The 14,200-nt window shown below is 40.7% G+C and overlaps 1 protein-coding gene across 3 annotated transcripts in view; it reads left to right on the plus strand.

The window, feature by feature from the left end:
• ank2 (ankyrin 2) overlaps nt 1-14,200 on the plus strand; it is a 524,159-nt gene that overhangs the window by 100,183 nt on the left and 409,776 nt on the right. For 2 of the 3 annotated variants that reach the window (XM_033023003.1, XM_033022993.1), the window contains exon 3: nt 3,891-3,983. The exons of the other annotated variant lie outside the window; for it this stretch is intronic. In XM_033023003.1, the coding sequence (XP_032878894.1) occupies nt 3,891-3,983 (93 nt within the window). The remainder of the gene's footprint in view (nt 1-3,890; nt 3,984-14,200) is intronic. 3 annotated transcript variants of the gene reach the window in all.

Below are 14,200 nucleotides of genomic sequence, written 5' to 3' on the forward strand. Positions count from 1 at the left end.
GTAGCTAGTCGTAGCTACTCGAAGCTAGTCTTCAACTTAGTCGAAGGAGGTCGAAGGAGGTCATCAAGATGACATTTTTTTCAAACTCTCCTAAACTCTTCTAAACTTGCCAATTAGGCTCTTTAGAGTTTCTATTAATGTAGATAAACTATTAAGGAAAATTTACTTAAGATTACGTTTTTTTTTTCTCTTTCATCTTCTACTTATGTTTTGATATTTCATGTTTGGCATGAAATTTATTTTCTCTATTCTGGTTCAAATCTACATCAATTTAGAAATACAATGAAAGTTATTTCCATCCCAAGCAAATCTATCAAATTCATTGCTGTAAATTCTATCTCGAGATGGCCCAGCACGTTTTAGTTGACAACCATGATAGATCTCTGAAGATAGAAGCAAAATGCTGGAGTAACTCAGTGGATCCGGCAGCATTTCTGGAGAAAAGGAATAGGTGACGTTTCGGGTCAAAACCCTTCTTCAGACTGAGTCAGGGGGGAGGAAAACTAGAGGTCTGAAAATGTTCAGAAAAAATCAGAGCCGGCACCAGTGACCAAAGAAAGGTGGAACCCACAATGGTCCATTGTTGACTGGGAAAGAGGTGATAACGAAGGGATATATGAATGTGAACAGTGGAACTGGCAGGACGACTAGGGTGGAGGAGGGATAGAGAGAGAGAAGGAATGCAGAAGTTACTTGAAATTAGAGAAATTAATATTCATATCGCTGGGTTGTAAGCTGCCCAAGTGAAATATGAGGTGCTGATCCTTCAAGTTGTATATGGCATCACACTAACAGTGGAGGGGGCACAGGATAGAAGGGTCAGTATGGGAAGGGGATATTGGCATCCGGGAGATGGCGTCAGCCAAGGCAGACTGAGCGTAGGTGTTCAGCGAAACAATTGCCCAGTCTGCGCTTGGTCCCGCCGATATTTAGTACACACCGAGAACAGCGGATACAGTAGATGAGGTTGGAGGAGGTGCAAGTGAATCTCTGTCTCATCTGAAAGGACTGTCTGGGTCCCTGGATGAAGTTGAGGGAGGAGATACAAGGACAGTTGTTGCATCTCCTGCGGTTGCAGGAGAATGTACCTGGGGAGGGAGTGGTTTTTGGTGGGAAGGGATGCGTTAACCACGGAGTTGTGGAGAGGGAATGGTCTCCGCGGAAGGCGAAAAGGTGTGGAGGGGAAGATGTGACCAGTGGTGGGATCCTGTTGGAGATGGTGAAAATTCTGGCGGTTTATGTGCTATAAGGAGGGGGAGCAAGAGCAGAGCTATGTGATACGTGTGAGGGCCTCATCTATGATAGAAGAATTAGGACACCTCGGATGTTCTACTATGGACGTTCTCTCGGTCTAAAGAAGGGTCTCGACCTGAAACGTCACCTATTTTTTTTCTCCAGAGATGCTGCCTGACCTGTTGAGTTACTCATGTGGTTTGTTTCTATCTTTGGTGTAAACCAGCATCTGCAGTTCCTTCCTACACATGATAGATCACCATCTTTGATGGCATCTATTCACAATGATTAGTATGTTTGGACTCAGTACTTGGCCAGATCTCCCTTCTTTGAGAATACTTTTGACAATTTTGATTTTATTGTCATGGTGATGTATTCCATCACACATGACACGTTTCATATGTGACAAGTTAGCCTAAATGGTTCTGAATATGGTGGGTAAGGCCAGATTATAACATTCATGAGCGTTTATTTCATGGATTAACAGGTAAACAGGAAAATTAAAGAACACAGAATTCTCATAAAGCTACCTCACATTTTAATTGCTGTAGAATTCTAGGGCAACATGCCTCTGACCATTTCTGTATTATTTGGCTTAAAATTATAATACATGAGTTTATAATCATTTATCATTCAAGCATGGTAATGAATATGTTAGCAGGTAGATAATACTTCCTGGCCTATTATTTGCTTTTAGAAACTTCACTCCTTCCTCATCCCTTGCACAGCACCCTCTCCTCATTATGCTTCTGCAATGTAAATTCCTCACTTGAAAACAGACTCTATCTTCTTCCAAACTGAGGAAGGGGTCAGAATGGCTTAACATATGCTGCAGTGCATGTGCTTATGGAACTATTGAGAAATTTGTTTAATGGAAACATGACTGTCTTTAAAGCTTGACTGCTTTCTTTTTTGAAATTTATTTCTTGTTCAATTTCTGCTATCTATCTATCTATATGTTTCATATAGATTCACTTAATCTGTTATTCACTAAACAGATTTGTGAAATGCATACTTGCGTAGTATTTTAAGTAAGCACTGCTTGCAAAATTTTGTGAATGTGCAGGATACTTATGAACTGTTTATTGTGGAAGTGATATCTGATTGCTTGCGTTAAGCTGAAAAACAATGTTAAATATTAAATTTTGACGAGAACCTCCACATAATACAATTATGTTCCTGTATTATTCACTAGGGATGAGCATTTGAAAAAATTCTGTGTATATGTGTGATAGATTACTTCAATCCCAACAGTCAGAACTGATATCAGGAATGGATACATCCCCAACATGTGGCTTATCTTTGCCTTCTATATCAACATATTGGTTGAATATGTAAGGCACGATTAGTAAATTTCTTAATGACACTAAAATAGGTGTTATCGTAGACAGTAAAGATGGTTATCAAAAATTATCTACAGAATCTTGATCAGTTGGTTCAGTGGGCCGAGAAATAGCAAATGGGTTTGAATTCAGATATGTGTGAGGTGTTGTAGTTTTGAGATCAAGCCAGGGCAGGACCTTCCTGTGAAAGTTAGGGCCTTGGAGAGTGTTTTGGAATCGAGGGATCTAGGCGTGGTGAAGAGAGTTTTGGGTATACTGGTCTTCAGTCAGAAAATTGAATGTAGAAGTTGGGACGTTATGTTACAGCCATACAAGATGTTAGTGAGATTGAACTTAGATTATTGTGTTCAATTTTGGTTTATCCTGTTATAGGAAAGTTGCCATTAAGGTAGAAAGAGTGCAGAAAAGATTTACAAGGATGTAGGAGGTATGAGCTATGCAGGGAGGTTGGACAACCTAAGAGTTCCTTGGAGCACTAGAGGCTGAGGAGTGATCTTATACAAGTGCATAAAATCATGAGGGGAATAGATAGTGAGAAGTTTGAGGTGAGAAGGGAAAGATGTCTTAGGAACCTGAGAGGCAATTTTTTCACACAGACGGTGGTGGGGAGATGGAGCAAGCTGAAAGAGAACATAGTTGAGGTAGTTACAACAACAAATTTATAAGCTATCTGGACAAATACATAGATGGGAAAGGTTGAAACGGGTATGGATTAAACCCAGGCAAATGGGAATAGATTTGATATGGGGCCTTGGTTGGCATGAATGAGTTGGGATGTTGTATGACTTGTTATAGTCACTTAAAAAGCAAATGTGTCCTCAGATTGATTTCCCTCAAAACCACTGTACTTAAGGAAACTGAAAAGTGTACTTGGCATGAGGAAAACCTTGGCAGGGTTTACATGTGCTAAAACCATAGTCATAGCATCTACATTGATTCCAGGAACAATAAGAAATTGATGCATCTTTTTATAAAGATTAAAACTGTATTAATATTATTTCCAGTTTATTGACATTTATCTAATTGAGTCTTAATTTTAGTTTATTGCTATATTTAGGCCACAGGTATCAAATTAATAAAGAACAAGACCTGCAAATGAATGGGTTTATGAATAACCAGGTTTTTTATGATTATGATGAACAAAAAATGCTCATCCCTACATTGCTTATTATAAAGTGACACTTTGCAACAGTTTTAATTCCAGGAATTGAAGGTTCCTGATATTTCCTTGCAAACAGTGTAATACCACAATACATTGCCATTGTTTTACTTTCTTGCACCATGACTCTTCTTTTTTTAATTCCCACATGACAGCAAGGTGGGAGTGAAATACCCCCCATTCCCCGGGAGAGGTTGTCACGTCACAGGGTAACTTTCCAGGATCAGATGGTCCCAAGTCGTCAGGAGGTAAAGCTTAATAAGCAAGTACTTGTGGTGCTGGACTTCTGTCATAGTTCTAAAGGAATCTTGAGACCCAAATTAAGAGACGTCATGCTTTGCCTGTCCATGTAAAAGTCACACAAACATTATTAACCAGCTTTTAACCAGCTTTTTCCCCAACAATAACAAACCAATGATCTTTTTCCCCCCTGTTTCGTGCATTTTGTGGTCTGTAATCCTGGCAGATCCATCATTTGCATGTATTAACCATATCACTAAATGCTTTGTTTCAGCTAAATGGATTGTTTTGTTACGTGTCTTGTTATTACGGAAAGGTCCAATGAATATAACATTGTGGTAAATTTGTTCTTTAAAATATAATGCTTTGAGTGAACCACTTCAGATAAAACGATCAATTCCAAAACTGGTGCAATAACAAATGTGATTCTGTATTATGAAGCTGATTGTCTTGCATTGCAGAAGTTTTATTGAGGTCCAAAATTTTGATGAAGATTAAATTAATGAATTGTGGCTAGTACTTACAAGGACCTTATACTACAGGTAATCAGGTGAAAAATCATTCTGAGTTTAAGTTTGATAGAAAATTATGGATCGGTCTGAATTTCAAAATGTATTTTTAATTCTTTTTTTTTAAATGCCATTAACTACGGGCTGTCTGATTTTCCATTTGCAGGTGTAACCATAACTACATTTTCAAGATTTTTCATAAATCTGAGCCAATAATAAACTGTTAATTCTGGAATTCCAAACTAAAAACAAAAAGTGTTCAAATCAATCAGCACCATCTATTGAAAAATAAGTAGAATTAATGTTTCCAATTCTGGCCAAGGGTCTTCAACCCGAAATATTAGCCTGATTTCGTCCACAGATGCTGCCTGACTTTTTGTGTGTTTCCAACGTTATTATTTAATCCTGAGCCTCTATGTTATTTGCATTGACAACAAAATTCAAGTTTTATCCAGTGGAAGGACTGCTAAGAATATGCTGTAGTTTTGTCTAAATATTTGTGCCTTGTGTAAATTCCCATGACACTGCGAGGACATCGCCCCAGTTCAATGAAGTTTGAATCAAGAGACAGCCTTAGAAGCCAACAAGTTGCTTTCCAGCTAGTCCCATTGTTAGCTAAACAATGTACATGTTGCATGTTAGGTGTGGAAAAGTATTCAATTTTAGATTCAAATTCGCATTGGTTCATTGACATATACACCTACCTGAATGCAATAGAATTCCTTGTTTGGATGAAGATCAGTATACATATACTCATGATAACCAGAACAATAAGTACAATGACAGTGGAATAGTATAAAGATTGTGGTGCAAATTGAAGTAGTGGGAAAAAAACCAAATGAGGTAGAGTTAAGAGTAGAAATATTTGGCATCACCTCCTGGAAATGGGTGCGAAAGAGATGATTAATTTAGGAATCTGATAGCAGTAGGAAAGAAGATGTTCCTAAGTCTGGATGTCCAGGCTTTCAAGTTCCTGTATCTTCACCCTGAGGTAAAAGAACGAAAAGGGAATGACCAGGGTGGCTGGCATCTTTGATGATACTTGCAGCCTTTTTATAAGCACACCATGAAGATGAAGTGACAAGCCTGTGATGGATTGGTCTGTATTCATCACTGCAGTTTCAGAGTCAACAGCAGAGCAGTTGCCATACCAGGCTTAAGTGCATTACACTATGCACAATCAATAGTGCGTGTGTAGAAATTCGGGAGAATCCACGTGGACATGCCAAATCACAGATGCTCAAGAAAGCACAAAAATGAACGATTCTTGAAGCCTTTCCTTAGAACAAACTGATTATAAGTGTCAAGATTTTCTCTTCTATTATGGGCCAACCGTGTAACTTTGTTGCCACCATTTCCATGATTGGACAGCAGTCTTTATCAGGATAGAGAGGTGGTGTGTGTGCTGGGTGGAGATTCTGTGATTTTATGGTTTAGACAGAGAAAACCCGGGAAATAATTTGGATCCGAGAGTATCATAGAGTATTTGCTCATCTCTGTTCAGTGTACTCTCCAAAAACGTACAGGTTTGTCAGTTAATTGGCTTGGTAAATGACAATAGACAATAGGTGCAGAGGTAGGCCATTCAGCCCTTCGAGCCAGCACTGCCATTCAATGTGATCATGGCTGTTCATCCCCAATCAGTACCCCGTTCCTGCCTTCTCCCCATATCCCCTGACTCCTCTATTTTTAAGAGCCCTATCTAGCTCTCTTTTGAAAGCATCCAGCGAACCCGCCTCCACCGCCCTCTGAGGCAGAGAATTCCACAGACTCACCACTCTCTGTGAGAAAAAGTGTTTCCTTGTCTCAGTTCTAAATGGCTTACTCTTTATTCTTAAACTGTGGCCCCTGCTTCTGGACTCCCCCAACATCGGGAACATGTTTTCTGCCTCTAGCGTGTCCAAACCCTTAACAATCTTACCAATTTCAATGAGAATCCCTCTCATCCTTCTAAACTCCAGAGTGTACAAGCCCAGCTGTTCCATTCTCTCAGCATATGGCAGTCCCGCCATCCCGAGATTTTTAATTCTTTTTTTTTAAATGCCATTAACTACGGGCTGTCTGATTTTCCATTTGCAGGTGTAACCATAACTACATTTTCAAGATTTTTCATAAATCTGAGCCAATAATAAACTGTTAATTCTGGAATTCCAAATTAAAAACAAAAAGTGTTCAAATCAATCAGTACCATCTATTGAAAAATAAGTAGAATTAATGTTTCCAATTCTGGCCAAGGGTCTTCAACCCGAAATATTAGCCTGACTTCGTCCACAGATGCTGCCTGACTTTTTGTGTGTTTCCAACGTTATTATTTAATCCTGAGCCTCTATGTTATTTGCATTGACAACAAAATTCAAGTTTTATCCAGTGGAAGGACTGCTAAGAATATGCTGCAGTTTTGTCTAAATATTTGTGCCTTGTGTAAATTCCCATAACACTGCGAGGACATCGCCCCAGTTCAATGAAGTTTGAATCAAGAGACAGCCTTAGAAGCCAACAAGTTGTTTCCAGCTAGTCCCATTGTTAGCTAAACAATGTACATGTTGCATGTTAGGTGTGGAAAAGTATTCAATTTTAGATTCAAATTCGCATTGGTTCATTGACATATACACCTACCTGAATGCAATAGAATTCCTTGTTTGGATGAAGATCAGTATACATATACTCATGATAACCAGAACATATAGCTGCGATCCCAGCACCGAGCCTTGCGGTACCCCACTAGTCACTGCCTGCCATTCTGAAAGGGACCCGTTAATCCCTACTCTTTGTTTCCTGTCTGCCAACCACTTCTCTATCCATGTCAGCACTCTACCCCCAATACCATGTGCCCTAATTTTGCACACTAATCTCCTATGTGGGACCTTATCAAATGCTTTCTGAAAGTCCAGGTACACTACATCCACTGGCTCTCCCTTGTCTATTTTCCTAGTTACATCTTCAAAATATTCCAGAAGATTAGTCAAGCATGATTTCCCCATCGTAAATCCATGCTGACTTGGACCGATCCTGTTACTGCTATCCCTAGTCCCTAGTGGGTGTAGGTTAGTGTTAATGTGTGGGGACCGCTGGTCGGCACAGACCCGGTGGGCCGAAGGCCTATTTCCGCGCTGTATCTCTAAACTAAACTAAACTGAACTACTGCCTCTGTGAAGAGAATATTACCTCTCCAAGGAAGGTGAGTTTGATGTGAATGGATGAAACACATTTTCAAAACAGATAGTGGTTTGATTGGGATACATTGAACAACAACCCCCCCCCCCCCCCCCCAACAGAAAGGAACCGCAGATGCAGCCATCACCGCAAAACGTCTAAGAATGAACTGTAGATGCTGGAAAATCGAAGGTAGACAAAAATGCTGGAGAAACTCAGCGCGTGTGAAGCCCTGTCCCACTGTGTGAGCACCCAAGAGCTCTCCCGAGTTTAAAAAAAAATCAAAACTCGTGGTAAACACGTAGAATGAAAGTAGCGGGTACGTCGGAGCTCGGAACATTTCAATAGACAATAAACAATAGGTTCGGGAGAAGGCCATTTGGTCCTTCGAGCCAGCACCGCCATTCAATGTGATCATGGCTGGTCATCCACAATCAGTACCCCGTTCCTGCCTTCTCCCCATATCCCCTGACTCAGCTATTTTTAAGAGCCCTATCTAGCTCTCTCTTGAAAGCATCCAGAGAACCTGCCTCCACTGCCCTCTGAGGCAGAGAATTCCACAGACTCACAACTCTCTGTGAGAAAAAGTGTTTCCTCGTCTCCGTTCTAAATGGCTTCCCCTTATTCTTAAACTGTGGCCCCTGGTTCTGGACTCACCCAACATCGGGAACATGTTTCCTGCCTCTAGCGTGTCCAAGCCCTTAACAAATCTTATATGTTTCAATGAGATCCCCTCTCAATCCTTCTAAACGTAGAGTGTACAAGCCCAGCTGCTCCATTCTCTGGGAATTAACCTTGTAAACCTCCCGCCATCCCGGGAATTAACCTTGTAAACCTACGCTGCACTCCCTCAATAGCAAGAATGTCCTTCCTCAAATTAGGGGACCAAAACTGCACACAATTCTCCAGGTGTGGTCTCACTAGAACTCTGTACAACTGCAGAAGGACCTCTTTGCTCCTATATTCGATTCCTCTTGTTATAAAGGCCAACATGCCATTTCTTAGCGCTAACGGCAGGTACTTGGGAAACGTGGTAACTCGTGAAGATTTTTCAACATGTTGAAAAATGTCCACATGTAAAATATACTCAGGATGTAAAAATTTGATACTTTTTAACACATAGTCATACCGTAGTAGCTCGTGAGTTTACCGTAGTAGGACCTGGTGTCCTATATCACTATTGTATGTTCATGATGGAAATAAGAATACTCTGTATATTCATTACCTTTGAATTGTAGTTTAATGTAATCCCCCCATAATTTCTGAGTTCCATTTCACAATATCTATCAGACATACAGAATGTTGCAAGGTAATATCTTGCCCAAACTCAGTTGTATCTTTCTATCTCAATAAATATCACAAAATATGCCATTGTTTTTGCCACATTATGACAAAATATAGAAAGTAGGTTATTTGTTATCAGTCACCCCATCCCAGAAACAACAGTACTTAAAGAAGAACATTTGTTTTACTAATTTACAAGCATGTACCATACAGAGTCCGTTGATCCATATCCAACAAACTATTGTGATAATTGCATAAAAGGTATTATTGTCTAAGAAATTTGGTATGGAATGATAATCCATCTCAGTACTCATTCGGCAAGTCCCAAGATATAGATACTTTTCCCCCACCCCCAATCCCCCTCGCCCGATCTTCATTGAACCTACCATTTGAACCGATCTTTTACTCAGCTGCTGTAACGTTTCCTTCCTATCAAAATCTCTGTGTAGCATCTCTGTCCCTATCTTCCAATTCCCACTTTGAAATAAAATACAACTTTCGACTTAATAATTTCGCAGCAGGATCGCTATATAAATGCAAATATATGGGCCGGCACTGAGGAACAGGGAACTTGGGACAGTCAATGAAAATATCTGCAAGTCAGTCATTATTACAGTAAAGGATGCGCTGAACGTCTAACAGGTATTAAGGTAGGCAAATCTCCCAGGCCTGATCAGATATATCCGAGAACACTGTGTGAAGCTAGAGAAGAAATTCTAGGTATCCAGGCTGAGATATATGAGTTATTAAGTATGGGTGAGGTGCCAGAAGAATGGAGGGTGGCAAATGTTGTGCCTTTATTTAAGAAGGGCTGCAAGGGAAAGCCTGGGAACTACAGGTCAGTGAGCCTAGTATCTGTGGTTAGAATGATACTAAAGAGTATTTTGATGGATAATATATACCTGCATTTCTATAGATAAGGGCTGATTAGGGATACTAAGAATGGTTTTGTATGTGGGAGATTGGGCCTCACGAATCCGATTGAGTTTTTTGATGATGTAACCAAAAAGGTTGTTGAGGCTGTAGAAGTTGTCTATATGGATTTCAGCAAGGCATTTGACAAGGTTCTGCATGGTGTGGTGATCGGGAAGATTAGATCGCATGAGATCCAAGAAAACCTAGCCGACTGTGTAGGAAAGATCTGCAGATGCTGGTTTAAAGTGAAGATAGACACAAAATGCTGGAGTAACTCAGCGGGACAGGCAGCATCGCTGGAGAGAAGGAATGGGTGACATAGAAACATAGAAAATAGGTGCAGGAGTAGGCCATTCGGCCCTTCGAGCCTGCACCACCATTCAATATGATCATGGCTGATCATCCAACTCAGTATCCTGTACCTGCCTTCTCTCCATACCCCCTGATCCCTTTAGCCACAAGGGCCACATCTAACTCCCTCTTAAATATAGCCAATGAACTGGCCTCAACTACCTTCTGTGGCAGAGAGTTCCAGAGATTACATTTTGGGTCGAGACCCTTCTTCAGACTGGATAGACAATTGGCTTTATGGAAAGAAGAAAAGGGTGATTGTGGAGAGTTGTTTCATGGACTGGAGGCCTGTGACTTGTAATGTGCCTCAGGGATTGGTGCTGGACCCATTGTTGCTTGTGGTTTATATCAACAATTTGGATGAGTATGTACAAGGCATGATTAGTAAGTTGGTAGTATAAAAGGGTGGTATTATAGATGACAGATGGTTATCATAGGGTAACAGCAGAATCTTGATCAGCTGGGCAAGTGGACAGATGAATGGTTAATGGAGTTTAATGCAGATAAATGTGGGGTCTTGCATTTGGGAAGTCTAGCTAGGGCTGGAACTTCACAGTAAATGGCAGGGCTCTGGGGAGTGTTGTAGAGCAGAGGGATCTAGGAGCACAGGTACATAGTTCCTTGAAAGTGGCATCACAGGTAGATTAGGTGGTCAAGGTGGTTTTTGGTACATTGATCTTCATGAGTCAGGGTTTTGAGTGTAGAAGTTGGAATGCTATGTTACTGTTGTACAAGGTGCTGTTGAGGCCACAGCTGGGGTACGTGTTCAGTTTCAGTCACCCTGCTTTGGGAAATATATTGTTTTGCTGGAAAGAGTGCAGAGAAGATTACGAGGATGTTGCCAGGACTTGAGGGCCTGAGGTATGGGGAAAGGTTGGGCAGGCTAGAACTGTATTCCTTGGAGCATAGAAGGATGAGAGGTGATCTTATAGAAATGTATACGATCATGAGGGGTATAGATAGGGTAAATGCACAGAATCGTTACCCAGAGTGGGGAATCAAAATCCAGAGAACATAAGTTTAAGGTGAGAGGTGAAATATTTAATGGGAACCTGAGGGGCAACGTTTTCATGCAGAGGGTGATGGGTACATAGGGTAGAGGAAATATTTCAGGCGTGAACAATAACCACATTTATAATATATTTGGACAAGTATATGGATTCAAAATGTTCAGAGAGATATGGGCCAAACGTGGGCAGCTGGCAAGAGTGTAGATGGGGCACCTTGGTCGGCATTGACAAGCTTGGCTGAAGGGCCTGTTTCCATGCTGAAAGACTGTGATTCCATGGTACTCCTTGTTTCTATGATATCTAGTGATATTTAGCGTTCTAGTAAATATCTAGTGATATTTCACCGTTAATTGTGCTGTATATGTGAAAGTTGTTCTTAAAGAGTCATAAATTCATACAGCATGGAAATGGGCTCTTTAGCCAAACTTATCTATGCAGACAAAAATGCCCCATCTAAGTCACATTTATCCGCATTTGGCACATATCCCTCTAAACTTTTCCTATCCATGTACTAGTTCAGACATCTTATAAATGTGGTTATTGTACATGCCTCCACTACTTCCTCTGGAAGCTCCTTTAACATTCTCACCATCCTCTGAATGGAAAAAGTTGCTCCTCAGAATCCTGTTAAATCGTTTCCCTCTCACCTTCAACTTGGTCTTTCTGGTTCTTGATTCCTCTCCCCTGGGGTTAAAAAACTGCATTCACCTTATCTATTCTCTTCATGATTTTGCACTCCACTATATGATCACCACCCAGCCTCCTGTGCTCCAAGGAATAATCTCCTCGCCTCCCTAATCTCTCCCTATAGCTCAGGTACTCGAGTCCTGGCAGCATCCTCTTGTCTGCATCGGATAATATTATTATAACCTACAATACCATTTTTGTTTTCACTTGCTGGAGTAATGCATGCCACTGATCCTGACTTCCATTTGAAATCAGAATGTTATTTTTAGTGTAATTACAGGGCTCCTTGGGGAAATCTGGATGCTGACTTGTCACACATGTTTTTAAGTATTAACTTGTTGACTATAAGGCCTCAAGGACCCATCGGTTAATAATAAACCAGAAAATGCTGGAAACTCTCAGCAGGTCAGGCAGCATCAATAGAAAGAAAAATAGATAATGTTTCAAGTCTGGGATTTGTCATTAGAACTGAAAAAGAAGGAACAAGTTTGTACAGGTAGCAGGGAAGGGGATGGAGGGGGGGAGGAGGGGGATACGTGGTATAAGGGGAATTTATCCAATGCATTGAGACAGAATAATTTATTCTGGCAGTTAAGAGACAATTAAGATCAGATTATATGCGCAATGAAATGTAATGTGCTGTTACAGTCAGCACCGTTGGACATACTCAGTTGCCCCGACAATAAAAAAATTAAGCCGTTTTATTTTTATTTTGTACTGACAAGCCTGCTGGCCGTGCCCTGCAGACATACCATCAGCAGTTTCTCAATGGTAGAGACGTCTACATTGTGAATATTGAATGCAGTACCACTAGATTATGTAAGTGAATTGCTGCTTCACCTGGAAACACTGTTTGGCCCCCTGGATGGTGGGAAGGGAAGAGGTGAAGGGACATGTATCTCATCACCAGCAGGTGTATACAACAGGGAGTGGTCGCCAGGGGTGGAATGCCGAAAGCTAAAGACTAGAGATACAATAACTGTCCTTTCACATTTTCCCACAATCCAGAAATGAAACAACAGACAATTACAATGCAATGTACAGGTAGTTCTGCTATAAAGCGTGTTACAATAACGCAATTTGGCTATAATGTTACTGATGAATTAAATCACATTATTGATGAATTAAGGAATTATGTATTGGCGATAACGGGATTTTGTTTGGGACAATTTCCAGTTAAAGTCACTTTGGAAATTGTCAAGCAAAAGAAAAGCTGCATTGGGAAATAGGAACAGTCCAGGGGTAAAATAACTGTTTCTATATAACTTCCCCACAGTAATCAGACATCATTGTCTCTTAAGAACACTGGCACACCGCAGGTGGCCATTGAAATTGAAACGCAATTGCTTCTGTTGACACTAATACAATGATACTCGACGAAACAATGTGACATACAGCATTTAGTATTTTCAACTGGCAGTAACAAAAATAAACTTATCACTATTAAAAATACCTTAATTTTTAAAAATCCTGAAGGGAAAGCAGCTGTTATTGCAGGTCTAAATCTATCTGGCAACTAACTCGCTTTTCTCCATTGACACCATTTTTTTAATAACACTATTTTCTATAACACAAAGTTTCTTAGGATTGCAATTATTGCGATATATCAGAATTACCAGTACTGCATTTGGTGTTTAATTAAAGTTAGAGATAGAGCATGGAAACAAGCCCTTCGGCCCACTGAGTCCGCACCTGTGTAATTCCCACGGTGTAAAGCCAAGCTAAAGCACAGTGTATGGTAAGTCCTTTAAAAGAAGGGGGAGAAGGGGGGAGCAGGAGGGAGAAGGAGTAAAGACAACTTTTAAGAGGCAACCCACTAAGCCCGCCTTGCGACCCACCTATGGGTCGAGAATTCTCGCTAATCTCCATGGCGACTTCATTCTAGTCGCCGCTAATTTTTCAACATGTTGAAAAATTCTTGGTGACCATAATGAGGCCGCGACTCGTTCCCAAAATGTGGGAACTCCTCACGACCATGAAGGCAACTCCCCGGCAACCACCCACGAACATGGGGCGACTGCAAAGTCTCCTAAGTGGGACAGGCCCATAACTTACACCCAGTTGCCAGCCACTTTAACTCATCATCCCACTCTTACTCTGGCGTTACCCTGGCACTGACATCAGGTCCAACACAAGTGCAAGGAACAACATTTTATCTTCTGTGTGGGCATGTTACAGCTTAGAAGTCTCAATATCAAACTATCCAATTTTAGTTAACTTTCTTTCTCTTTGTATAAGAACCATCCATTTTTGCATGTCATGTTGATGGATAATTGGTAAGTTTGCAGACACAAAAACTGGTGGAGTTATAAATGG

The sequence above is a fragment of the Amblyraja radiata genome, chromosome 1, assembly GCF_010909765.2.
Source record: "Amblyraja radiata isolate CabotCenter1 chromosome 1, sAmbRad1.1.pri, whole genome shotgun sequence".
In the NCBI taxonomy this organism is placed as follows: domain Eukaryota; kingdom Metazoa; phylum Chordata; class Chondrichthyes; order Rajiformes; family Rajidae; genus Amblyraja; species Amblyraja radiata.